A 25607-nucleotide genomic window follows, 5' to 3' on the forward strand; every position below is an offset into this window, starting at 1 on the left:
TCAGCAAGAGCTCAGAGATCAGCAACTCTAGCACTAGCAGTTTTATTCCTAGAACGATTTGGAGCCTAAGCAACAATACCAAGACAAAACCTTAAATATAGCTACCTATTTGAGCATAAAAATGCTTAGATTCTCTAAAATTATCATGGTTCATTGTGAGCTGGCTCTTTTTTTAATGGTTTTAATTTGGCAGCAGCCTGGCTCTCTCCACAAAAGCTTCTAGGAAGGATGATTTCAGGAAATTTAATTCTCTATTAAATATAATTGTAATATATACATGTAAGGATAACCTGACCCCCTTGCTGTACAGTGGGAAAATAAAAAAAAAAGAAAATAATCCCATTTACAATTGCATCAAAAAGAATAAAATACCCAGGAATAAATTCAAAAAAAAAAAAAAGAAATGCATACATTGGCCTAAATGAATCTTTTTGACTTTCTATTCTCTTTCCCCTGGCACTGCCCTTTTAACTTGTAAGGTAGTATATATATATATATGTGTGTGTGTGTGTGTGTGTGTGTATTTCTGTCTTTAATTCTTTTATTAATTATTTTATTACTGTCATCTTAACCCCTGGCAAAGTGCCTGGCGTACAATGGAGGCTAAAATTTCTTCCCTCAATATCAATAAATAGAGTCAGGTTTTGAGGTTCTGCTGTTTTCCAGACTCTGTATTAGGAACTTCAAATAGATCATTGCACTTAAATCTCTTTTAAAAAATGAGTTTAATTATTTCTGGCCCATTTTCTAGAATCTCTGACTCATTTTTCCAAGCCAGAGATAGTGCCATTTCATGGCAGATTAGTAAGACTCAGTTAAAGGTAGCTATTTTGTGTGAGCTGTAACAGGCAAATATATTGACTTTATTGTTTTTGCAATGTGTTTTTTGCTTACCACTTCAGAAGCAGTTACAGGCAATGAGTTCAAACAGAAAAATAGATGGCCTGGATGAGGAGGCTTCTGAATCCATAGTCCTGTAAGAAGGAACAAGTTACTAAGGTATATAAACGCCAACCTGGGGATTTCCTAATACAGTTTTCATTAGTATTAGGTAGTGTCCAATACATGCTAGAAAGTTTTGGGAATCCTTAGTGGGTGATTCTAATGAGAATTCTGTCTGTTGGGGGTATAGTGCTTCAGAAAAAAAATGATTTATCATCATTTGGCATGATAGATGAAGTTAGATCCATGAGGGAGTTTGGAATGTTTATTTTTATTTATTCTTTTCTCTTTATGGCCATATCTGTGGCATATGGAACTTCTTGTATCAGAGGTCGAGTCAGAGCTGCAGCTGTTGGCCTGTGCCACAGCCACAGCAACAGTAGATCCAAGCTACAACTATCACCTATGCTTCAACTTGCTGCAATATTGGATCCTTAACCCACTGAGCAAGGCCAGGGATCAAACCAGAAACTCCTGTCTTGTTTTTAGATCCCAAATATAAGTGATCATATAATACTTGTCTTTTCCTGTATAACTTATTTCACTTTGCATAGTACTCTCTAGGTCTATCCATGTTGTTTCAAATGTCAAGTTTTTAACTTCTATAGCTGAGTATTCTATTGTATATATTTACCACAGCTTTACTCATTCATCTACTGATGGACACAGAGGTTGCTTCCATATCTCAGTTATAGTAAATAAATGCTGCAGTGACCATAAGGGTGGCATTTAACTTTTGATTAGTGCTTTTGTTTTCTTTAGATAAATGCAAAACTGGGATTGCTGGATCATGCGTTAGTTCTGTTTCAGTTTAGGAAGCTCCATATTTCTTTCCATAGTGGTTGCACCAGTTTACCTTCCCATCAACAGGGCAGGAGTATTCCCTTTCCTCTGCATCACTGCTGACACATTATTTGTTGATTTTTTGAATAATTGGAATTCTGATAGGTATGAAGTGATATCTCATTGTGGTTTTAATTTGCATTTCTCTGATGATTAGTGATGTTGAGCATATTTCATGTCTATTGGCCATCTTTATGACTTCCTGGGAAAAATGTTTATTCGGGTCCCTTGCCCATTTTTTTAAATTGGATTTTTTTATATTGCATTGCATGATTTCTTTATATAATTTTTATATTAATCCCTTATCAGATATGTCATCTTCAGATATCTTATCCCATTTTAGGTTGCTTTTTAGTTTTGCTGGTCATTTCTTCCTTGCACAAAAGCTTTTTAGTTTGGTATAGTCCCATATGGTTATTTCTGCTTTTGTTACCCTTGCTGAGGAGACATAGCCAAAAAATATCACTCACTATACTTTCTGTGTTTTTTCCCAGGGGTTTTAGGGTTTCAGGCCTTATGTCTTTATTCCATTTTGAGTTTATTTTTGTATATATTATAAGAAAGTGGTCCAGTTTTCCCAATTTTATTTATTGAAGAGCTTGTCTTTCCCATTTTATACGCTTGACTACTTTTGTTGTAAATTAACTGACCATTTTATTTCTGGAATCTCTCTTCTGTTCCATTGATCTATGTGCCTGTTGTTGTACTAGTACCGTATAGTTTTGATTACTGTAACTTAGTAGTATACTTTATTATTAGGGAGTGTTATATCTCCAGTCTTGTTCTTTTTTCTTAAGATCACTGTGTCTATTTGGGATCTTTTGTATTTATATACAAATTCCAGGATTATATGTTCTACTTTTGTAAAAAAAAAATGCTGTTTGTATTCTAATAGGGGTTACATTGAATCTGTAGATCACTTTGGGTATTATGCACATTTTGATAGTACTAATTCTTTCAATCCATGAGCACAATACATCTTTATATTTATTTGTGTCATTTTCAATTCCTTTCCTCAGTGATTTATAGTTTTCAGAAATCAGGTCCTTTACCTCCTGGGTTAGATTTATTTTTTTATTCTTTCTTGATGCAGTTGTAAATTGTATTCTTTATTTTTTTATTTTTTAAAGTTTTATTGAAGTATAGCTGATTTACAGTATTGTGATATTTTCTGCTTCATTTTGTTTTTTAAATATTTTTAGTAGTGTCTTTAGGATTTTCTACATACAATGCTGTGTTATCTGCAAATGGTGACAATTTTACATCTTCCATTCCAATTTGTACACTTTCTAACCTTTTTTTTTTGGTCTGATTTCTGTGGATAGGCCTTCCAATATCACCCTGAATAAAGTAGTAATGGTGGGCATCCTTTTCTTCTTCCTGACCTTAGAGGAAAAGTTTTAGGCTTTTCAAAGTTGCATATGTTAGCTATTGGTTCTTCCTGTGTGGCCTTTATTATGTTAAGGTGTGCTGCCTCTATACTCACTTTGTTTAGAGACATCAAAATGGATGTGGAATTTTGTCACATTTTGTTTTGCATCTATAGAGATAATCATGATCTTTATCTTTGTTCTGTTAATGTAGTGTAATACATTGATTGACCTGCAGATTTTGTACCTTCCTTGCATTCCTGGCATAAATTTGACTTGATCATGATCCTTTTAATTCATTGTTGAATTTGGTTTGCTACTAGTTGTCTCTTGGTATCTATTGGGGATTAATTCCAGGAGATCCATGAATATCAAAACCTGTGGATGTTCAAGACCCTTCTATAAAATGATTATAATTTCTGTGAAATGGTTTAGTGCAATGAACATAGGCAGCTCTTTGTATTCACAGGTTTCACATCCATATATCCATTATTGTTTGAATCTGCCTATGCAAAATTGATACAGAGGCCAGCAGATATAATTGGCCCACAAAATTTTATTATTTGTATCAGGAACATTGGCCTATAATTGTGTATATGTGTGTGAGTGTGTGTGTGTGTGTGTGTGTGTGATGTCTTTTCCTGGTTTTATATTAGGGATATGTTGATGCGGTACAATGGATTTGAAAAGTTCTGTACTCTAATTTTTGGTAATAATTTGAGAAGGATAGATGATAACTCTTTAAATATTTGGTTGAATTCACCTGTGTGGCTGTCTGGTCCAGGACTTGCCTTTTTTGAGGTTTGGTTACTGTTTCAATTTCATTACTAATAATTGGTCTATTTAAATTTTCTATTGCTTTCTGATTCAATCTTAGAAGATTATGTTTCTAGACATTTATCCATTTCTTCTATATTGTCCAATTTGTTGATTCATAATTGTTTACCAAACAAATGGATTTTATATTATAATCATTTTTATTTCTGTGGTGTTTGTGTTTACTTCTCCTTTCTCATTTCTGATTTTATTGATTTGGGCCCTCTCTTTTATTTTATTGGTGAGACTGGCTAAAGATTCATTAATTTTATTTGTCTTGTCAGAGAACCAATCATTAATTTCATTGAGCTTTTCTATTATTTTTAGTCTTTTTTTATTTATTTCCATTCTGATCTTTATTATTTCCTTCTATTAACACTGGACTTTGTTTTTTCTTTGTGTTCTAGTTCCTTTAGTGTAAGGTTAGATTGATTATTTGATATTTTTGTTTGTTTCCTAAGGTAGGCCTGTATCACTATAAACTTTCCTCCTAGAACTGCTACTGCTATATCCCATAGTTTATAATATGTTGTATTTCTATATTTTTTTCAAGATATATTTTGATTTTCTATTTGATTTCATCAAAGATTCATTGGTTTTTAGTAGCATGCTGTTTCACCTCCACATGTTTGTGTTTTTCCTAGTTATTTCTTGTAATTGATTTCTAGTTTCATACTATGGTAATCAGAAAATATGCTTGATATGATTCCAATGTTAAATTTATTGAGACTTGTTTTTTGGCCTATCATGTGATCGGTCCTGAAGAATGTTCCATGAGCACTTGAAAAGATGGTATGTTCTGCTGTATTAGGGTTGCATGTTCTGTATATATCAGTTAAGTTCATCTGGTATAAGATATACAATAAGAATTCATAACTACTATATCCAGACTGGAGTATGGTGGGAGGTTTGATAAAATAGGTGAAGGGAATTGAGAGACACAAACTTTCAGTTTTAAAATACATAAGTCATGAAGATTTAATGTACAACTTGGGAACTATAGTCAATAACTTTGTAACAACATTGCATGGTGACAGATATTTAACAGATTTATTGATTATAGTGATCAAGTCTTAATGTATATAAATGTCAAATCACTATATTGTACATCCAAAACTAATATAATATTGAATACCAATTATATTTCAGTTTTTAAAAAGTACAATTCATCAATTTGGACAAAAATAAATTTTGGCAATATTAATTCAATTCACTAGTGTAAAAGATTAAATGAGTAAAGATAATTATCTCAAATTTTGCATATAAATTTTATGAAATCAACAATCATTTATGATTTTTTAAAGAATTGAAGTCTATTAATATAAGAACCATGTCTTAATTTTTAAAAGTTATCATTGATGATGGTATTTTAGAAACAAATATACATGTAGAAAAAAGGTGATATCTTCTCCTCAGCATTGTACTGATGATTCTATCCAATGTAATATGGAAAAATTAAAAGAAACAACAAGTACTTGGTTTGGAAAATATCAGGAATTAAATAACTATTTTTTTCTAAATAAACTGGTTGGGACATTGAGAGGAATCTATAGGCAAAATTAAAATGAATGATAGGAAATTTCATCAAATTTGTTGAATATATGATGGATATACAGAAATCTACTATTTTTCTATATCAGTAATTATCTACTAAAATATAAAGCAAGAGTGAATCCATTGTAATAGCAAGAAAACATGATGTCTGATAACTCAGTTAAAATATCACTAAATATTATAGAATAAAATGTTAATTAAGGAAATACATATATATATACTAGGTTAATAGATTAGAATAATCAAAATAATAAAGTTATATATTATTTGAAAATTAATGTAGAAATTGTATCCAATTTCATTTGCTATCCAAAGATTATTTTTGTGGAATTAGACCACTTATCCTAAAATCATCTAGAAGAGTTAATTGACAAGAAGAACTTATATTTACTTAAAGTAGAAAATTTTCAAAGTGTAAATTCACTGTGCTAAATAGTGACCATATTTAAGATTTTGTAGTGTTGTATCTGAGGGGCAAAATGACCAATGGATGAAATGACCAATGGATGAAAGAAGCCAGGAAGAGATCCAAGCATACATAGGTTGCTTTATATAGAGTAAAGGTGATATTACGATCAGTAGGAAAAGCTCTTCAGTAAATGACATTTGCATGATAGTTTGTATCCATACAAACATAATTTAGATTCCTATAGGATGACAATACAAAATTTAATTTCTAATTGGATTAAAGGACTAATGTAAATGTTTAAATTTTAAACAAGGTAAAGACAGTAAAGTATTTTGGGCTATCAATTGTAAAAGGTATACTAAATAAGACAAAAATCATAAATCTAAGAGAAAAATTAATAAAAATAAAAATAATTTAATTGTACTTTATCTATAAACACCACAGATTTTTAATATAATCAACATAAGTGAAGGTATTTTGTTTATATAATCTTTTTTAATACATAAAAAGATAACATCCCCAAAGAAACATTGGCAAAAGTATAAACTGGAAAGATAAAAGAAAATGTCCAATAAACATTTCAATTAATGCCCAGTTCACTATTAACAAAAGAAATGAAATAAATATTTTAAGTTAATATTCAATTGTTTAACTTAAAATATTTTCTATCCATTTAAATGGAAAAACACAACAGTTTACATAGTCCTCCATTGACAAAGTCATGGAGAAATTAGGGTCCTTCACAGAGTATAAACATCTACAACTTTGGAAGAAATGTTTTTAATTTCTAGTAAAGTTAGAACACTTATACCTTACAACACAGAACTTACAGTTCTAAATAAATACCCTAGAAAAATTATCTTACGCACAAAGAAGCATATATGTATATTCAATTGAGACATGACATAACAAAAAAAATTAGTTAATTATAAACTCTTATAAAATCTTCTCAAGAGAAGAGGTAAATAAATTTTAGAAGATCCATAACATATAAGGCTCTATAGCCACTAAAATGAAAGAACTAAATTCAACAAATGGTGTGAGAAGTTAAATATGTAAAAGTTAATGTTGGATTCTTACCTTTTACCATATTCAAAAATTAACTCCAGTGAATTAAACACCTAAATATAAGACCTAATAGTGTAAAACTTGTTGAAAAAAACATAGGAGAAAATTTTCAAGATGTTGAATTTGGGAATTATTTATTGGATATGACACCAAAAGCACAGGCAGCAAAAGCAAAAATAAGTCAAAGGGAGCTACAAAAATGTTGGAAACCTTTGTGTAGCAAAAGAAACAGAGTGAAAAGGCAAACTACAGAATGGAAGAAAATGTTTGCAAATCATATATCTGATAAGGAGTTAATATATAGCATATGTAAAGAATCCTTACAACTTAACAATACAAAATCAAATAACCCAATGAAAAATGGGGAAAGGCTTGAAAAGATATTTATTCAAGGAAAATTCACAATAGCCAGCAAGCATGTGAAAAACATATTTAACATCACTAATCATCAGGGAATTGCAAATCAAAACCACAATGAGATATTACCTTATGCCTATTAAGGTGACCTCTTTCAAAAGAAACAAAAACCAGAAAATAACAAGTACTGGTGAGGATGTAGAGATGAAGAGAAATAGGGTCCCTTTACATTGTTAGGTATATAAAATATTTCAGCTGTTTTGGAAAACAAGTGGCGTTTCCTCAAAAATTAAAAATAGAATTACCATCTGATTCAACAATTTGACTTCTGGATATACATACAAAATAACTGAAATTCAGATACTGAAGAGATGCTTGCACATCCATGTTCATTGCAACTCTATTCACAGTAGCCAAGAGGTGGAAGCAACCTAAATGTCCATTGATAAAGGAATGTCCACTGGATAAAGGAAATGAGTCATATACATACAGTGGAATACTATTCAGCCTTAAAAAGAAGGAAATCCTAAAATATGTTACAACATAGTTGAACTTTGAGGACATTATGCTAAGTGAAACCATCCAGTCCCAAAAAGACAAATACTGCATGATTCACCTATATGTGTTATCTAAAGTTGTCAAACCCTTAGAAGCAGAAAGGAGACTGTTGGTTGCCAGACTAAGAGAAGGTGAAAAGGAAATTTGTACAGTGAATATAGAGTTTCAACTTTGCAAGAGGAAAAAGGCTAAAGATCTGTTGCATAACAAGGTACATATAGTTAACACTCTTGTACACTTAAAAATTATTAAGATGTTATTTTTTTTACCATGTTAAAAAAAGGATGGACTAGAGCAGCATGTATTTAAAGAGATGAATCTTTAAAGCATTAAATTGAATGAAACAAATAGATGTTGTAATAATGGCATTTATATAGATACCATTTATATCAGGTAAAACTATGCAAAATATTTTTATGCACAATGTACAAAATGTGAGAAAAAAATTTAAAATATACAAAGGTATGATACAGAGTTGATAATGATTATATTTGATATGATCAAATAATTGTATGTGGAGGTTGCTTAGAAGTCTTTATTATTTCTAATAATCCATTTTAATTTTAGTAAAAGATAATAAGAAATAAATGAGGCAAGATGTTAAAAATTTGACAAAACTACATGTTATATTATTGTCTACCCTAAACTTTGTGATTGAAATAGTTTGTAAGAAAGATACAAGTAGGAGTTCCCATTGTGGCTTAAAGTGTTAAGAACCCAACTAGTATCCCTGAGGATGAGGGTTCAGTCCCTGGTCTCACTCAGTGAGTTAAGGATCCTGCATTTCTGCAAGTTGCAGTTTAGGTAGCCAATTCAGTTCAGATCTAGCATTGCTATGGCTGTGGCACAGGCCAGCAGCTGCAGCTGCAATTGGACTCCTAGCTTGGGTTCTTCCATATGCCTCAGGTGCAGCCCTAACAAGCAAAAAAAAAAAAAAAAAAACAACATAAAAAAAGGAAAGATGTAAGTATGTCCGTTGATCATCCTCAGGGATCCAATTCCTACCCTCCTCAAAGCATATTTTAAAATAAGAATTAGGTTAAACATCATGCAGATATAGCTAGAGATACATTGTTAAAGCACTTTTTAACCTATAGCTGGTATATTACACATATCTTTTAGAGATAGTAAAGAAAAGTATTGGATAGAAGCCTATAAAATTATCACTGAATGTTTTGGGAAAACAGTGGATAAGTTTGATACCAAAGAGTGCATAGAATGTCTATCTATTCTAATGTCCATGAACCATATATAAAACTTTGTCATTTAACACAGTTTATGCAATGTAAGCAGATTGTATACTTTCTCTTTTGTCGTGAAGTGAATGACTGAATGTATAAGGGGTAGTTTATTGCCTGTCCCTGTGGACTGACCCAACAGTAAAGCTTTTACTTGCTTCTTGATAGGTATATGAGAACAACTATGAATATAAACATAAATGATGTAATAAAAGAGCTTATGTGTGTGAAATTTATATGTCAGGTGGAGTTTCTATTTACTTAAGAAATAAAAATGTGCTTTCTTGCCAGCAGATAATAGTAGCGGATCTGTCTGAACATAGAAACTTGCCTGTTTGCCTAGTTTAAAAAGTAATAATTTTTATACATCTTACGATCCACAGAAGTATAAACTTATGTGTGCGTGTGTTTTTCAATTTAGTTAATACTTTTTATGTGAATTTAGTCAACTGGAAAATTTAGCTGAAAGATCTCTAATTCTGAATTTAAAGTAGAAAAATTCATATTTGATTTCTCTTTGTTTATGAGCCAGGTTTTTTTTTCGTATTTATTATTATTGTTATTATTTTGTCTTTTTAGGGCCATGACCATGCCACATGGAGGTTCCCAGGCTAGGGATCTAATCAGAGCTGTAGCCGCCAGTTTACACCACAGCCACAGCAATGCCAGATCTGAGACATGTCTGCAATCTACACCACAGCTCATGGCAACGCCAGAACTTTAACCCATTGAGTGAGGCCAGGGATCGAACCCACAACCTCATGGTTTCTAGTCAGACTCATTTCCACTGCACCACGATGGGAACTCCCCTATTTAACTATTTATTACATTTAAAAAAGCTAACTCCAACTAAATTGAATTTCAATTAAAAACTATTCTTTCAATAAGCCAAATATGTCATAAAGATATAATGATGGAATATTTGGTAATTTTAATATACATTATGAATATTTTAAATATATACAAACAAAAATTAATACCAGCTTATTTTGAGGTGTAATATATATATGATTTTTGCTCTAAAAATCTTCACCATGGTCTTGCCTAGTAATTCTGTCTGGAGCTTACATGTTGAGTCCTCAGCCTACTCATGGCGGCTCTCATTTCCTGATTCCTCAGAGTGTAAATAATGGGGTTCAATAATGGTGTGATAACTGAATAAAACACAGAAAGAAATTTATCCACTGAAAAGCTACTAAATGGCCAAACGTAAATGAAGATGCATGGCCCAAAGAACAGAGTGACGACAGTAATATGAGCAGACAGTGTGGACAGAGCCTTGGAGAGGCCACCAGAGGATCGATGTCGGACGGTCACCAGAATGACAGTGTAGGAAATGAGTAAGAGTATGAAGCAAATGAAAGACAGTAGTCCACTGTCAGCAATCACCAGCAACTCCAGAACATAGGTGTCAGTGCAGGCAAGCTTTAGAACTAGAGGAAGGTCACAAAAAATATTGTCCACTACATTGGGGCCACAGAAGGGCAAGGTGATGGTAAAAACCATCTGGCTCATCGTATGCACAAAGCCAACAGCCCATGACAACAGCACAGAGCCCATGAGCATCCGGTGGTTCATGATGGTTGTGTAATGAAGAGGTCTGCATATTGCAATGTACCGATCAACAGCCATAACTATGAGAAGAGTCATCTCACTGCCCCCTAAAAAGTGAAGGAAGAACATCTGAGCCATACAGCCCCACAGAGAAATTGTTTTATTCTCCTTGAGAAAATCGGCAACCATCTTAGGGGTTGTGATTGTAGAGAGAGACATATCAAGAAGGAGAGATTTCCAAGGAGGAAGTACATTGGTATCGAGTGCAGATGAGAGTCAAAAGTAACAGTGACCACAATGAGAAGATTTCCTGCCATAATTGCTGCATATGCCAACAAAAATATGAAAAAAAAGAAAATTTCAAGTTCCCAAGTGTTGGTGAGTCCTAACAAAACAAACTCAGATACTACCGAGCTATTCTTCATTTTGATCGAGTCTGTATAGGAGTTTTCAGAAAATCTTTAAAATGAAGATAAACTTGAAAAAGTGATAATTTTATCTGTGATAATGTTGAAGATATGTACATATAGAAAATAGTATTTGATTCCTATAGAAAGAGAAGAGATGGATATTTCTGAATAATACATTTTAATTGATTTAATGCAAGCACATTACTTGTATACACATTCACATTACTGCATTTATTTTCAGACAGAAAGGCAAAAATATAGGGAATTTACTGTAAAATTTTATAAATGTGGTTTCCAGTCACAGATTTTATCTTCACTTTCATTTGTTGTTTCTCTCATAAGTTCATGAATTCATGAACCACAAGTTCAATGCATGAGAAATAAAACAGTCAAATAACTATTAGTCATGAGTCAGTTCAAGTGGACTGGAATATAATCAAATAAAGTTCTGGTTTCTAGTATTCAATCCTTTACCCTTTGCACCAACCTAATTTGAAATATTTAGATATGTGCATGTGAGTTGAATTGTATACCCATTTAGGAAATTACTTTAGGGTATTTTATTAGCTATTCTATATTCTCAGGCTTCCTTTCAACCCAAAGGGATATAAGCTTTAATCTAGGTATAGTCTGTTATATGTTCTTCCCCACCCCAAAATTATAATTAAATAAGCTTCCTGTGAAGTTTCTGGACAAGTACATAAATATTTCTCAATGTCCAGGTTTTTTCCTTCCTTTTTCTCTTTTTTTTGTCCCTTCCTTCATCTCTCCCTTCTTTCCTGCCTCTCCCCTTCTCACTTCCTTTCTTCCCTCTTCCCTCCCTCCCTCCTTCCCTCTCTTCCTTTCCTTTTTTCCCTGTTTTTTCAATAGTGTTCTGTATTTCCTACAGGTTCCTAAATAAAACTGACCTCTACATTTTGCCTGTTTCTCAGAATCTATTTTTGCTGGGTTCCTAGCTGAAGTAGTCTTCATTCAGTATATAGATGATATCTGAACAACAACCAGATCTTTTACAAGTAGTGTTTGTGTTTCCTTGGAGCCTAATTGCTTACCTTTTTGTAACGATTGCTTTCCTCTGAATTATTACATCTGTGTGCAGACTGACTTTTGGCAATTTTACCCAGGCTCATATGTCCTTGATATTTGTATTTTATATGTTTTCTCACATTGAACTAACACTGTTGGCTCACTTGTATCTCCTTTTTTATTTTGACTTAGATCTTTTGGTCCCAGGGTTCTTTCTCTTTTTTTTCTTTTGAAGCTATTAATGGTATACATCAACCATACCGACGCAGATATAGAATCACACATATACACTCACTTATACCACATTCTGGTTCTGAGTAATAGGATGGAAAGTGGAAAATCTATACATTATCAATATTTTTAAAAAATCTACAAGCATTTCCTTCTTTCTTTGATTTATAATTGGCAAAATATTCAGAAATTTTTATTTGGCCCAACTTTCAGAATTAAAAAACAAATAAACAAATGAAGCAAGAGTCAAGAATCAAACATTTACTAGGGAAATATACTCTCAACTCTTCAACCTTCCAGATTGATATGAGACTCCAAAGGGTAACATATATGGAATGTGTTTGTGTTTTTCATTCTCTACAAAGTTGCTATGTTAGGTATGTGCATTCACACAATTTTATCTTTATCATTATCTCATTTTCTGGTGGATATATGGACCACAGGAAAATTTTACTATGAAAGATTTGGTAAAGAAGATGTACTATAAATGCAAATATTTTTTCTTTATTAAGTATAAATTATAAAACTACCTAGTTGTCTTCTTTATAAAGAATTACTGTCATCATAATTGGTATCATATTTCATGCACTGAGTCTACATACTAGTCGTGAAATTGTTTTCAAAATCATGCAGTCCTCAGTCTCAAAACACTAGCAGAAGAAAACTTTGAAGAGAACAAGTAATTTTTATAATTTAATATTTAAAATTGGAAAATTAAAAGCAAAAGTAACATTTATTAATTTAGTTTTTTAAAATTCACAAGCATATTTATAAAATATATGCAAATAAATTTAAATGAAGATGTACTCAAATCAGTTATGGTAAGTGAAATCATTCATTATGACGATTTGTACATATGATCGAATATTAAATATCTTTAAAATACCTACTTTTTTACTCAGACACAGATAAAAATAAGTTGGAGTTAGAAAAAGAAAACAGTTCTTCTTAACTTGAGGTGTGGCTAAAACTCACATGAGGAGTTCCCTTGTGGCACAGTGAGTTAAGGATCCCTTTTCACTGCAGTAGCTCAGGTTTCTGCTGAGGTGTGTGTTTGATTCCTGACCCCCAGAACTTCCACATGCCATGGGTGCAGCCAAAAAAAAAATAATACATGTGAAAGATATAAATTTTTAGTGCTGTATGTCTTACAAATAATATTGAATTGAAAAATAATTGAATAAAACTTATTAAGGCAAAGTTTAGGTTTTCACTAGTGGGAACTTCTACTAATACTATGAATGGCTTGTGACTTGGGAACCTAGCTGTTTCTGTGCCATTCAGGTGTCTAAATGAAGAAATATTACTGTATTATTTTCAACTGTAGCCCTTGCTTGAAGAAAGAAAGCTATAGGATGTTTAATACTTTGAGTATGTATTCAGTAATAGTCTTTCCTGTATATTTTCACAAAACCACTTAAATAGTGTATATGGACATATGTAACTGGTGGTTCTATTGATAAGAAAAAAGACTGTGAAATTTCTATTGATCTTGAAGAGTTTTTTTAATGATTTTTGTGACATGAGTTACTTAAGCCATGTATGGATTAGATAAACCACGAGTAATATTCACTTAACATGGAAAATGTTTGGCATGTGAAAAAGCAGATTTGCTGCCAAAATAACCACTATAAATATTTTCCTAATTAAAAAATAAACTCTATTTAGCAGTCACAGACTGCGCTGCTTACTAAAACTAGATACATCTGTCCAGATGATAGCTGACACAAATTATCTTTTTCTGTTGCCCTTATTATCAGAATAATAGGGTTTTCATTCATTTCTCAGGCTCTTGTACAAAGTCTTCTCTTTTATTAAAGTATACAATTTCTGCTTATTATTAGCACTGCTATTTAAACCTACCAGATCTGGCTGAGGAGTGGCCTCTTCAAAGATATGTAGACACAGTAAGATTCTGAATATATATTGTTTTTTTTTTGATATCCATGGATTTGCATAACAGTCATTTGCAGTTCAGAAAAAAAGGATAAGAAACATATACATAAAACTTAGACTGTTGATTAACCCCCAGAGGGAGTTATTAAAATAAACACTCTCGATAGTTATCCCTAGAGTTCAAGGAAGGGACTTATTCTCTCATTATTTAAGTAGACTGTGAGTTCACTAAGTGTATCAGCCATGTGAACTTTCTGTAAGTGCTTTCCAGAAAAAGCACTGACTCCTGTGTTTTGGTTGATAGAGAGTGAGCACATTTGGAGAAAATGGATCTATCATAAAATGATGGACTTGAGAAACGTATAACTCTATTAATTTGACTTCATCAATCTGGATTTAATTTGGTAATTAAATGCATTTATTCAATTCAGTTTAACAGTATCCACACAGAGCAAGGTATATAGAGAAAAATCTTTTACTACAAGGGAAAAAGAAAAATCACACACACTCATGAGCTAGAACAAGAAGCAGGGGAGGCTTTCACTATGGTAATAACTACATGATTCATGGTAATCAACAAATGATTAGTAAATTTTAGGAGTCAACCATTCTAAAAATTTAGAATTTCACATAGTCCTTTGTAATTATGTTTAATGATGGCTCAACAGTATTAAAGGAAGATCATGGAGGCAATTAGAGTAAACTTTCATGGTAAAATAATGTAATTAAGCAAGTAAATTCTAAAAGCTAACTGGATAGTAATACATGACTGCGGATGATTTCACCTGACTGAGGACTTTCTGTGTTTATTCTTATATGTAACTCATCCATATTTCCTCAACTATAGTACTCTTGAAAAGATTGCAAGGACATGAAGATTATAAGTATGTGATAAATGTGGTTCCACATTCATTTCCAAGGCCCATAACAGACATTGCTAATAAATTTCTCACTTTTTCTTTCTAAGCCTCAGAATTAAAAAAAAAAAGTTCCCCAGACAGCCACTAGCAATTAGAATTGCCATTAACAAAACAAATAAATAGAAAACCTTTAGAAAATATTTCAGCTAAGGAGATAGATGCTACGATATAGTGTGGCGTTTGAGGAACTGTTTGAAAGAGAGGAAAGGATTCTTTAAAAATTGAAATTAGGAGCTCCTCTTGTGGCTCAGGTGGTTAAGATCCTGACTAGTATCCATGAGGGTGTAGGTTGCAGATGAAGTTCTGATCTGGCATTGCTGTGGGCTGTGGTATAGGCCTGCAGCTGCATCTCCAATTTGACCCCTAGCCTGGAAACCTCCATATGCTGCAGATGTGGCCCTAAAAAAAATGAAATTAGATAATATGAGCACCTGTTACCCATCCAGTTGGTAAGGATGGTGGACTTAGAATTTTTCAGAATAAAGATGAAAGGTTGGGAACACATTTTCTAAGGCCAAACTAGGGAAAAACAAAAACCAGGGGGTAAGAACAAAAAAATATGTAAGTTTGATATACTAGGTACATTGTTTTGTAAAGTGAAAGACATTGAAAGAGATGGTTCCCAAGATGTTTGCATACCTATGGAATTTTTTCTGTCATTGGAAGGTCTTTTTGAGGTGTTTCCACACACTCCCAGCTGGGGTCATTTCATCAATTTGGGCTTACTCTCTCAAACAGCCTACCAGTTATTCTCACTGCTTTCACTTTTGTTACAATTTATTTTGCACTTAGGAGACCTACATCAGATTTGAAAAATATATTGAATCTATTCCTACTCATTGTCAAAATCCCTTAAGGGCTCTTTATCCAGGATTCATTAGGCCTGAACACACGGGCCTCTTCCTTTCTACACAGTGTCAGCACAGGTCTTTCTTCTTTTTATTCATCAACCTTCCTCATAAAGGTCTGTCTTGAGTATGTACAAGTTTTTTCTTACTTAACAATGTCTGTATACACTGGCCCTTCTGCCTGGAAGGCTTTTTCCACTCAAATCTCTCCTTTTTTTTTTTTTACTTTCTTAATGTTTTGATGTAAATATTTCCTTCTTAAGTGGTTTTCTGACAGTACCAGACCTAACCTAGATGCCTCCTCCTAATTCTCTCCAGGGCAGAGAACAGGGCTGTGTGATAAACCATTTATTTCTGTTGCTTTGGGAAGTATTTTCTAACTAGTAAATATTTTTAAATGTCTTATAAATGACAGAATTCAGTTAAAAGAACATACTGCCTGCTGCAGCAAGATACAATAAGCACTTTATGGACTGACTCATCACTGCTACAGTTTTATTGATTCTTAAAAAAAGCAGTTTGGATAATCAAATGTATGTTTGAAATATTCATTTCTAGGAGTATTTTAACATTATGCTAAGGATAATTGAGGCCATACAGTGCAAAAATATTCTTCAAATACTGATTTAAATCCAAACTCTTCTCTGAAGACTCCGTATAGATGAAATATTTTAAATACCTATTAAGTTTCTACATATAATCAAAAATGAAAATTTATGCTAAAAACTGTACTGTGCCATCTTACTAGTTATTTTTACAAATTCATTCACTGGAATATTATACAATATTTGTAAGAGGATATTATGCTTATGTACATTCTTATTTTATTTTATTTTATTTTTAGTGGCCATGCATCTTAAACATTCAAGGTTTCCTTGAATTTTAAGACAAGGAAGAAATGGAGATAATTAATGAAAGCCTACTGATGTATTACACCTATAATAAGAACATTTTCCATTAGTATTTTAAATCAAAAATATGTTAATAATTCCACACATTTTAAGAAAGAAAATTGATATTATTAAACACGTGATTTTAATCATTTGATTAAACCTAAGACTCAACCCTCCTCAATAGCAGAAAACACAAAACAATCATTTGCTCCAGACAATGTTTAGTTGATGAGACAGGAATCAATATGCTGCCTGCTCAGTCTCTTGATGGCTGCTTTCATTTCCTGATTTCTCAGAGTATAAATAATGGGATTAAGGAGAGGGGTGATCATAGAGTAAAACACTGAAAGAAACTTATCTACAGAATAACTATTAAACGGGAAGGCATAGATGAAGATAGCGGGACCAAAGAAGAGCGTGACCACAGTGATGTGGGCAGAGAGTGTGGACAGAGCCTTGGAAGATGCACTGGAGGAGTGCTGCCAGATGGTGACCAGCATGACAGTGTAGGAAATGAGCAAGAGAACAAAGCATACCAGGGACAGGAGCCCACTGTTCACAATCACCAGGAGCTCTAGGATGTAGGTATCAGTGCAGGCAAGCCTGATGACCAGGGGAAGGTCACAGAAAATGCTGTCCACAGTATTGGGACCACAGAAAGGTAAACCCACCGTGAAAACCATCTGGCTAGTGGTATGTATGAACTCAACTGTCCAGGAGAGCAGTAGAAGCACAATGAGCACCTTATGACTCATGATAGTCTTGTAGTGTAAGGGTTTGCATATGGCGACATACCTGTCAATGGCCATAGCTATCAGAAGAGACATCTCTCCACCCCCAAAGAAATGCATAAAGAACATCTGGGTCATACAGCCCCACCAGGAGATGGTCTTACGTTCTCTAAGGAAGTCCAAAATCACTTTGGGAGTTGCAGTGGAGGAAAGACATAGATCAAAGAACGATAAATTTGCCAGAAAGAAATACATGGGGGAGTGAAGATGGTAATCAGATATCACAGAGGTCACAATGAGGAGGTTTCCCACTATGATGGCTACATAGACAAGAGTGAAGATTGCAAAAAAGAACATTTGAATGTCTTGAGCACTGGAAAGTCCCAGCAAGATGAACTCAGAAACACTCGATGTGTTATTCAGGAGATCCATTCATCCCTCTGCATGAAGTTTGTCAGAAGTTGTCTGAAAGGGGAAAACACACAGGAAGTCATAGGGGCTAACAGGTCAGGGAACCTAATCTTTCTTAAGCTGTCTTTTTTTTTTTTTTTTAATTCAAGGAAGCAGCCCTTGTAGTCATGCAACTTGCGTGTAGGTATTTTGAAGTTGTAGATATTTCTCAGGATCACAAGACTGTAAAAATGTGGTGGTTTTGAAGCCAACTAAATCAAATTAGTGTCTTGATTAGTACAAGGTGAAGTCAGTTAAACATTTGAGAAAACTTGTCTTCCTTTGTGTTCAGCTCCAGATATCAATATATGAGTGAACTTTTAGTTTATTAGAGTTGCAGAAAAAAGTTTTCGAAAGCATCAGGGAAATAGGTTTTTATCTTTTGTGGGACTCAGGAAGTACACTACTAACACAGTTTTGTGACATCCTCAGGACGCAGTAAAAAAAAAATTTGCCATACCAAAAAAATTGCTGAAATCACATGATATGCATTATGCCGCCTGAAGTGAACAAATTAAAGACCCATATTGTTCAAAGTTGAATGTTGAGAGACCTAAGTAGTTTACTGATATCAAATCTAATTACTGAGGTTTTCAACTTGAATGACCCAGATTGACTCTGATAACTAGAGATGTTCACTTTACCGTTGGCCTTACTCTTCTGTTTTGGGATTAGATAAGTGAGTGTATCGCATCTATGCATTCTTATCCTACTTTTGCAAAGTTTGATGGAATGATAATTTCTATTTGATGTTTTGTTTTAATTGACACATTTTCATTTATGTCATGAGTGTATAGAAATACCAAAAACACTATAATTAAAACTGTGAACTAGTAAGGTTACCAAAGTAGTCTTGTTCAACTTTTCTCTCTTAAAGAGATATAAGTAATAAAATGAATGAATCATTTACCATCATGAACCCAAAGAAAGAAAAGGAATGATGTATTATTTATGTAGCATCTCTGGATAGTTAATTCTCTGCGTTTTTCCTTAATGTACTTTCGACCTTTAACTTTTTCAAGAATGGAAATAATTCACAGATATTTTCTTACATACTGAAGCGGACTCACCTAACTAAACCAAATTTTAAAAAATATACATAAAGGGAATTAAGTCAGTCCTTGATAGGCATAAGTCCACCTCTTCCAGTACTTCTCTTGTTTATCTGATTTTTGTTCTGTTGGTCAAGTCTTATTCCAGGCTCCATGGTTATCTCCAGTCTTTTTTTTTTTTTTACTTTCTTCAAAGCCTAGAGTCAGACTTAATGCCAAAATGAGAAAAGAAAATAGCATGTTTTTGATTATCTATGTGCCTTTAATATTTTAATTGCACAATATATATTTTAAAGGTACAATATGTCTAGTTAACCATAAAGAATATTTAATTATATGAACTCAGATATGTTAAGGTTGCTATCAGTAAGACACACATTTTATTGTAAGTGGCCCATACTCTAACCATGATATTTGACACTATCACTCAGAGTAGCATAAAACTTCTTTCTTTCACATACTAATAGAATGGAAAATGGAAGTCTTTGCATGTGAATCTTCATTTCTTCTTAGTGCTTTGTACTCTCAATGCAAGACAATTATTTTTATCTAAGCTACAGCCCTTAGACCTTATGTGTTTTTCTAAAGTATGCGAGTAAGTAGATTTGTAGGTGCTCATGAACTTGGCAAAGGTGAAGTCCTAGACAAGATGATTTCTCTCAAAACTTTTTTTAACAGATTATTGTTTGTTTAAGTATATGGCTATATTCAGATTATTGTCATAAGATATTTCACCATATATTTCTTTTCATAATTCCTATCAAGTGTAGTGATAGCATCAATATTTTGTAAGAGAATTCTGATTCTCCAAGCCATGAATCTAATATTTTATCCTTATATCTATTATCTCTCTTTAAAAATAACTGCATCACTAGAAGCAAATATGAAACTTCCTCTACATTTTGCAATAATTTAAAGAATAAAGTCATTCAACCTGATCAGTATAAGGAAACAATTAAAGCACCTTGAAAACATATCCTTTTCCCTAAGCATAATTTATTTGCTCTGGATTACTGTATCACTATCTTAATTCCCAGTGATCACAATTACAGTGATTTTTGTATCTGTTTTCCATTTGTATAAAAATCAGTTTTCTCCAGGATAATTTCCTCTTTGCAGCCCTCCTCTCAGTTATTATTTTGGCATTTGAATTTTATCAGTATGGACACACTTACATTGTAGATGAAACCAGTGTGATAGATGTGGTATATGGGTAGGGTAACATGTCAGGATTATGTAACCTACCAGTTGCACTTGGACTTCAGAAATAACATCAATACGAGATCCTAGATGTTTAGTCTTCATCATCCAGTAATTTCTTTTGCTGCTCTGAACTTCAAAAGACAAGAGTATATAAAGGTATCCCTTGACAGGAGGAATAAAGGAGAAAATTCATTTGATTGTTTTAGCGTCCTCAGAGACTGGCAGTACAAAGTAATTGGGATTGTTAAAAGAGTTTTTGCCATTGCAGAAAATGAGACTCCATTTTTCACTTCTCAAATTGACAATACCTTAAATGAAACAGTCAATATTGAAGAAGGTGTTGGACGATGTCGCTAGTGGTGCATTATGGGACTTTTGTATAATGTTTTTTGTTTTGTTGTAGTTTAATTTTTAAAGCAAGCATTGAGAAATGTTATATTTAGAAAAATATTAACATTCAAGATTATTTTAACTGAACTTTGTTAAAGTCAAAATTTTCACATTTAAATTCAAATCTGTTGAAATGTATCAAGAAATGAAGTAAGATAATTTTTCATCATTTCAATTAAATAATAATTTCTTCCACTAACGATTTGTTATTCTTTTATAACTTAGTAAATTTGTGACTAGATCAGGCTTTTTTTTCAGATATACCCATTTTCTTCTTTTTTTTGCCAGTTACAATTTGAGTAGGTACTACATACTTTATTTTTATTCATTATGATTGATGGTATGTTTTATTTTATTTTTTCAATAATGATTTTTATTTTTTCCATTATAGCTGGTTTACAGTGTTCTATAAATTTTCTACTGTACAGCAAGGTGACCAAATCACACATACACGTATACATCATTTTTTCTCACATTATCATGCTCCGTCATAAATAACTAGATATAGTTCCGAGTGCTATTCAGCAGGATCTCATTGCTTAGCCATTCCAAAAGCAATAGTTTGCATCAATTTAACCCAAATTCCCAGTCCATACCACTCCCTCCCCTTCCTCCTTGGCAGCCACAAGTCTGTTCTCCATGTCCATGATTTTATTTTCCATGGAAAGATTCCTTTGTGCTGTATATTAGATTCCAGATAGAAGTGATATCATATGGGATTTGTCCTTCTCTTTCTGACTTACTTCACTTAGTATGAGAGTCTCTAGTTCCATCCATGTTGCTGCAAATGGTATTATTTAGTTCATTTTTATGGCTGAGTAGTATTCCATTGTGTATGTATACCACCTTTTCTTAATCCATTCATCTGTCGAAGGACATTTAGGTTGTTTCCATGTCTTGGCTATTGTGAATAGTGCTGCAGTGAACATGCGGGTGCATGTGTCATTTTTAAAGTTTTATCCAGATATATGCCCAAGAGTGGGATTGCTGGATCATGTGGTAGTTCTATGTATAGTTCTATAAGGTACCTGCATAATGTTCTCCATAGTGGTTGAACCCATTTATATTCCCACCAACAGTGCAGGAGGGTTCCCTTTTCTCCACACCCCTTCATTTGTTCTTTGTGGACTTATTAATTATGGCCATTCTGACTGGTGTGAGGTGGTATCTCATGGTAGTTTTGATTTGCATTTCTCAACTAATCAGGGAGGTTGAGCATTTTTTCATGTGCTTGTTGGCCATCTGTATATCTTCCTTGGAGAAATGTCTATTCAGGTCTTTTGACCATTTTTCCATTGGGTTGTTGGCTTTTTTTGCTGTTGAGTTGTATAAGTTGTTTGTATATTATAGAGATTAAACTCTTTTCAGTTGTATCATTTGAAACTATTTTCTCCTATTCTGTAACTTGTCCTTTTGGTTTTCTTTTTTCTTTCTTTTTTTTTTTTTTTAGAATTTGTAAGGATTTTTTTTCATTATAGCTGGTTTACAGTGTTCTGCCAGTTTTCTACTGTATAGCATGTTTTAATGTATGGAAGGGCAACTCCTCTTTCATTGCTTTATTCATTCAAAGCATCCTCGTCTATTTTCATATCTTTTTATTCTAAATTAAATTGATTTACTTTCTAAAGTTAAACCAAATTTCCCTGTTGTTTTCAACATCACAATATTTAAGTTATAAAGAGCATAATTTTGAAATTGAATATTGCAGAAAGATTCTAGGTCCTTTTAAATGTTTGACTAATTTTAGGACACAACAAAATTTTGTCATCTTTATTATTTCAACAATTTTGGTAAAATATTTGTGTTAAATGTAATTTTTCATACTTTTTAATTTGGTTCTATACTTAATATAAACTTTTTCCTTAATATGATTGGTCTTACTACTATTGGTTTCATTTTACATATTAAGACATTAATGGTACCATTGCTGAAATCTAACATCTCATTTTTTTTCTAGTACATTCTCTTGTGTGTCTTAAGTTACTGATCCCCAAACATTAATAACATTTCTCCTGATAATTTTATTGTTTGTTATGATAACTAAAGGTTTAGAGCAATATTGAAAAATGATGATAACTGCTGTGGCAAAACTTATCTTCCCAAACATGACTCTCTTCTTTCTTGATGAGGAAATCGCATTTTCTTGGGATCAGTTGCCTGTGAACTTCCATGGGGTTTCAAACTCAGTCCAAAAAGCAGCATCTCACTAGCCTAGACCAATCCCATCCTCACCATTTTCCTCTCCAGTGTCTATTTAGCCATGAGCGTAAAGCATGTAGCTGAGACTGCTGTTGTCTGCCACAGAGCCAGCTCCCATCCCTCATTACTAATAGATACCTGAAGCTCATTTAGAGTCATTGTACAACCTCCCTTGCAATTAGAAGTGGCAAAAACCATGAAAGAAAACAATATTATCAGGTAGCCACTTAGTGAAAATTCTCTATAGGAGCTGACTCATTGCTGAGTTATGCTCTTTGCCTTTCCCTAACCCCATATTTTCTCAGGTCTAATTTGGAAAAGTGTTTGTTTTTATGCTAAATTTATAACACTGTAAATATTTATGGTTAAATAATGCTAATTAAATCCTGTAAGTATTTAAAACCGAAGGGAAATAATTAATTACTCGAGTAACACAATGGCTGAGTCACTAACAGGAAATGTTCAGGGAAACCAAATAGCATCAACTGCAAGCTCCCACCACATCTAAGCAGGAAGGAAGAGAAGAGGGCGTCTTACCAAAGCCCAAGAGTGTGGCCATGCATTCATTTTCTTCTTCTTCCTTTACAAATTACCATAAATACCGGGATATCATCCAGCACAAACTTATGATCTCATGGCCCTGTGGGTTCAAAACCCAACCTTGGTCTCTCTGGCACAAAATCAAGGTGTAGACAGGATGATATTCTTTACTGAATGCTTTAAGGGAGAATCTGCTCCAAGAGTCATGCTGTTTGTGGACCAAATTCAGTTCCATGTGACTGTAAAATGACCTCTCCATTTTCTTACTGATTTTCTTTCAGCCAGGGGTTATTCCTAGTTTCTAGACGTTCTGCATTCTTTGGTCATGGCCTCATTCTCTTCAAAGCCGGGAACAGTGGATTGAGGCCCTCCCAAGTCTTTTCATTCCTGGATTCTTTTCTGCCTCATCTATCTTGTTCTCTGCAAGCATGAGAGGTTCAGTGTTTCTAAATGCACATGCAGTTAGACTGGGCCAATCCATATTATCCAGGATAATCCCCCCCCATCTCAAAATTGATCAGCTAAATCACATTTGCAAAGTTCTTCTTTGTGAGATCATCATTCTACCTATAAAAGCTTGTATACAGAAATTGGAAATGTGGTGGTCTTTTCCACCAGAAAACCTGGAACCATGGAAGTGATGCAGAAATTTCAGAGTGACCCATAGAACTACTGCAGAGGTATGGGCTAAGGCAGTATGTGTGTATGTGTGTGTGTGTGCGTGTGTGTGTGTGTGTGTGTGTGTGTGTGTGTGTGTGTGTTCTTTCTGCCTTTCTTCTACCCTCCGTTAATCTACCACTGACACCCATTTATCACTATTTAGTCAGGTGACATAGGGTCTTGGAAATTCCATCTTCATAGATTAGGTTCCTATATAACAGATCAAATTTGGATAAATGAAAATAATGGGTTGGAAGGAAAATGGACCTGCGATCGCACATATCCTTTTGTTATTTATTCTCTGAAAAACAAACGTGATGTTTGAAATTCCTGAAGGCATTCTGTGACAAAGTATTTTAAAAGAAGCATACAGAGAAGATGTTTTGGAGTTCCTGCTGATTTTGTGGCACTGGTATAATCAACACATACACTGGCACAAGTTTGCTTTCCATGTCCACAGGTCTTTGACCATGATTACTCTCTGAGGACATATAAAATATTTAATCTAAGGAGAGTTTTCTTATAACTTAACTAGTTAAACTTACTTTTCAGCAAAAGAGATTCAGTAGTTGTCCAATGAACAGATATCTACTGACCGTATAATTTACTGTATATTGGAGAAGATATGGATCTAGATGATAGAGCATTAGAGTAATCATCTGATCTCACAGCTAAAGGATCACTTTTTAGATTGTGTCCTGATCTCTTGGGGTAGCATCCTTTAGGGTATAATATACACTCTTTTTTATCTTTTAAAATTTTTGGCTGTACCTGCAGCATGCAGAAGTTCCCATAGCAGAGATCAAAACCATGCAACATCAGCAACAGAAGTCACAGCGATGACAATGCCAGATCCTTATCTCCTTAGCCACCAGAGAACTCCTACACACTTAAACAATGACTATCATAGGTCATTTTGTCTCTAACAGAAGAATCTATAGGATTGGGAACAAGGTTATTCCCAATGTATCATTTATCCTTACAAGTCACTTGGATAGAATTAGTGCTTTCTTTTTTCACAACTTTATATTCTTTAGTTCTGGAAGTTCTGAGACATGCTTTCACCAGGAAATTCATTGATATTTCCATTAACCTCAAGCCATTTCTGACTCTCAATCATTGTGTTTTTCTTTCCAAAAGACTACCTTGTAAAGAGAAATTTATCTTGATCATCAGGAGAAGAGGCTAGTACTGCTACGTTCAGTGCTTAAGTAGAGTCATGGAAGATGTAAAAAAAAAAAAATTGAAATGTGGAATTGAACTCTTCATAAGAAACCATTATTAAAAGTAAAAAGAGTTACAGAGATTAAAAGTAAAAGGATAGAAAAAGAAAAATTATGCTAATATGTTGTTGTTTCACTGATCTGTGATGTATTATCTTATATAGCTGCTGTAACAAATTTCTACAAACTTAGTGACTTAAAATAGTAAAAATTTAGTATCTTACTT

The 25607-nt window shown here is 33.3% G+C and overlaps 1 protein-coding gene and 1 pseudogene across 1 annotated transcript; both read right to left on the bottom strand.

Annotated features, from left to right (window-relative positions):
• Positions 1-10199: 10199 nt before the first annotated feature.
• Positions 10200-12451, bottom strand: LOC125136728 (olfactory receptor 4L1-like; annotated as a pseudogene).
• A 4703-nt stretch (positions 12452-17154) lies between these two features.
• LOC125136361 (olfactory receptor 4K13-like) lies at positions 17155-18096 on the bottom strand. The gene has a single exon (XM_047797123.1). The coding sequence runs from the start codon at positions 18094-18096 to the stop codon at positions 17155-17157; it is 942 nt and encodes a 313-aa protein (XP_047653079.1).
• Positions 18097-25607: the final 7511 nt, after the last annotated feature.

Source organism: Phacochoerus africanus, chromosome 9 (assembly GCF_016906955.1).
Source record: "Phacochoerus africanus isolate WHEZ1 chromosome 9, ROS_Pafr_v1, whole genome shotgun sequence".
Classification (NCBI taxonomy): domain Eukaryota; kingdom Metazoa; phylum Chordata; class Mammalia; order Artiodactyla; family Suidae; genus Phacochoerus; species Phacochoerus africanus.

Coding starts and splice junctions, on each gene's coding strand:
- LOC125136361 (XM_047797123.1), bottom strand. CDS start 18,096: ATGGATCTCCTGAATAACACATCGAGTGTTTCTGAGTTCATCTTGCTG.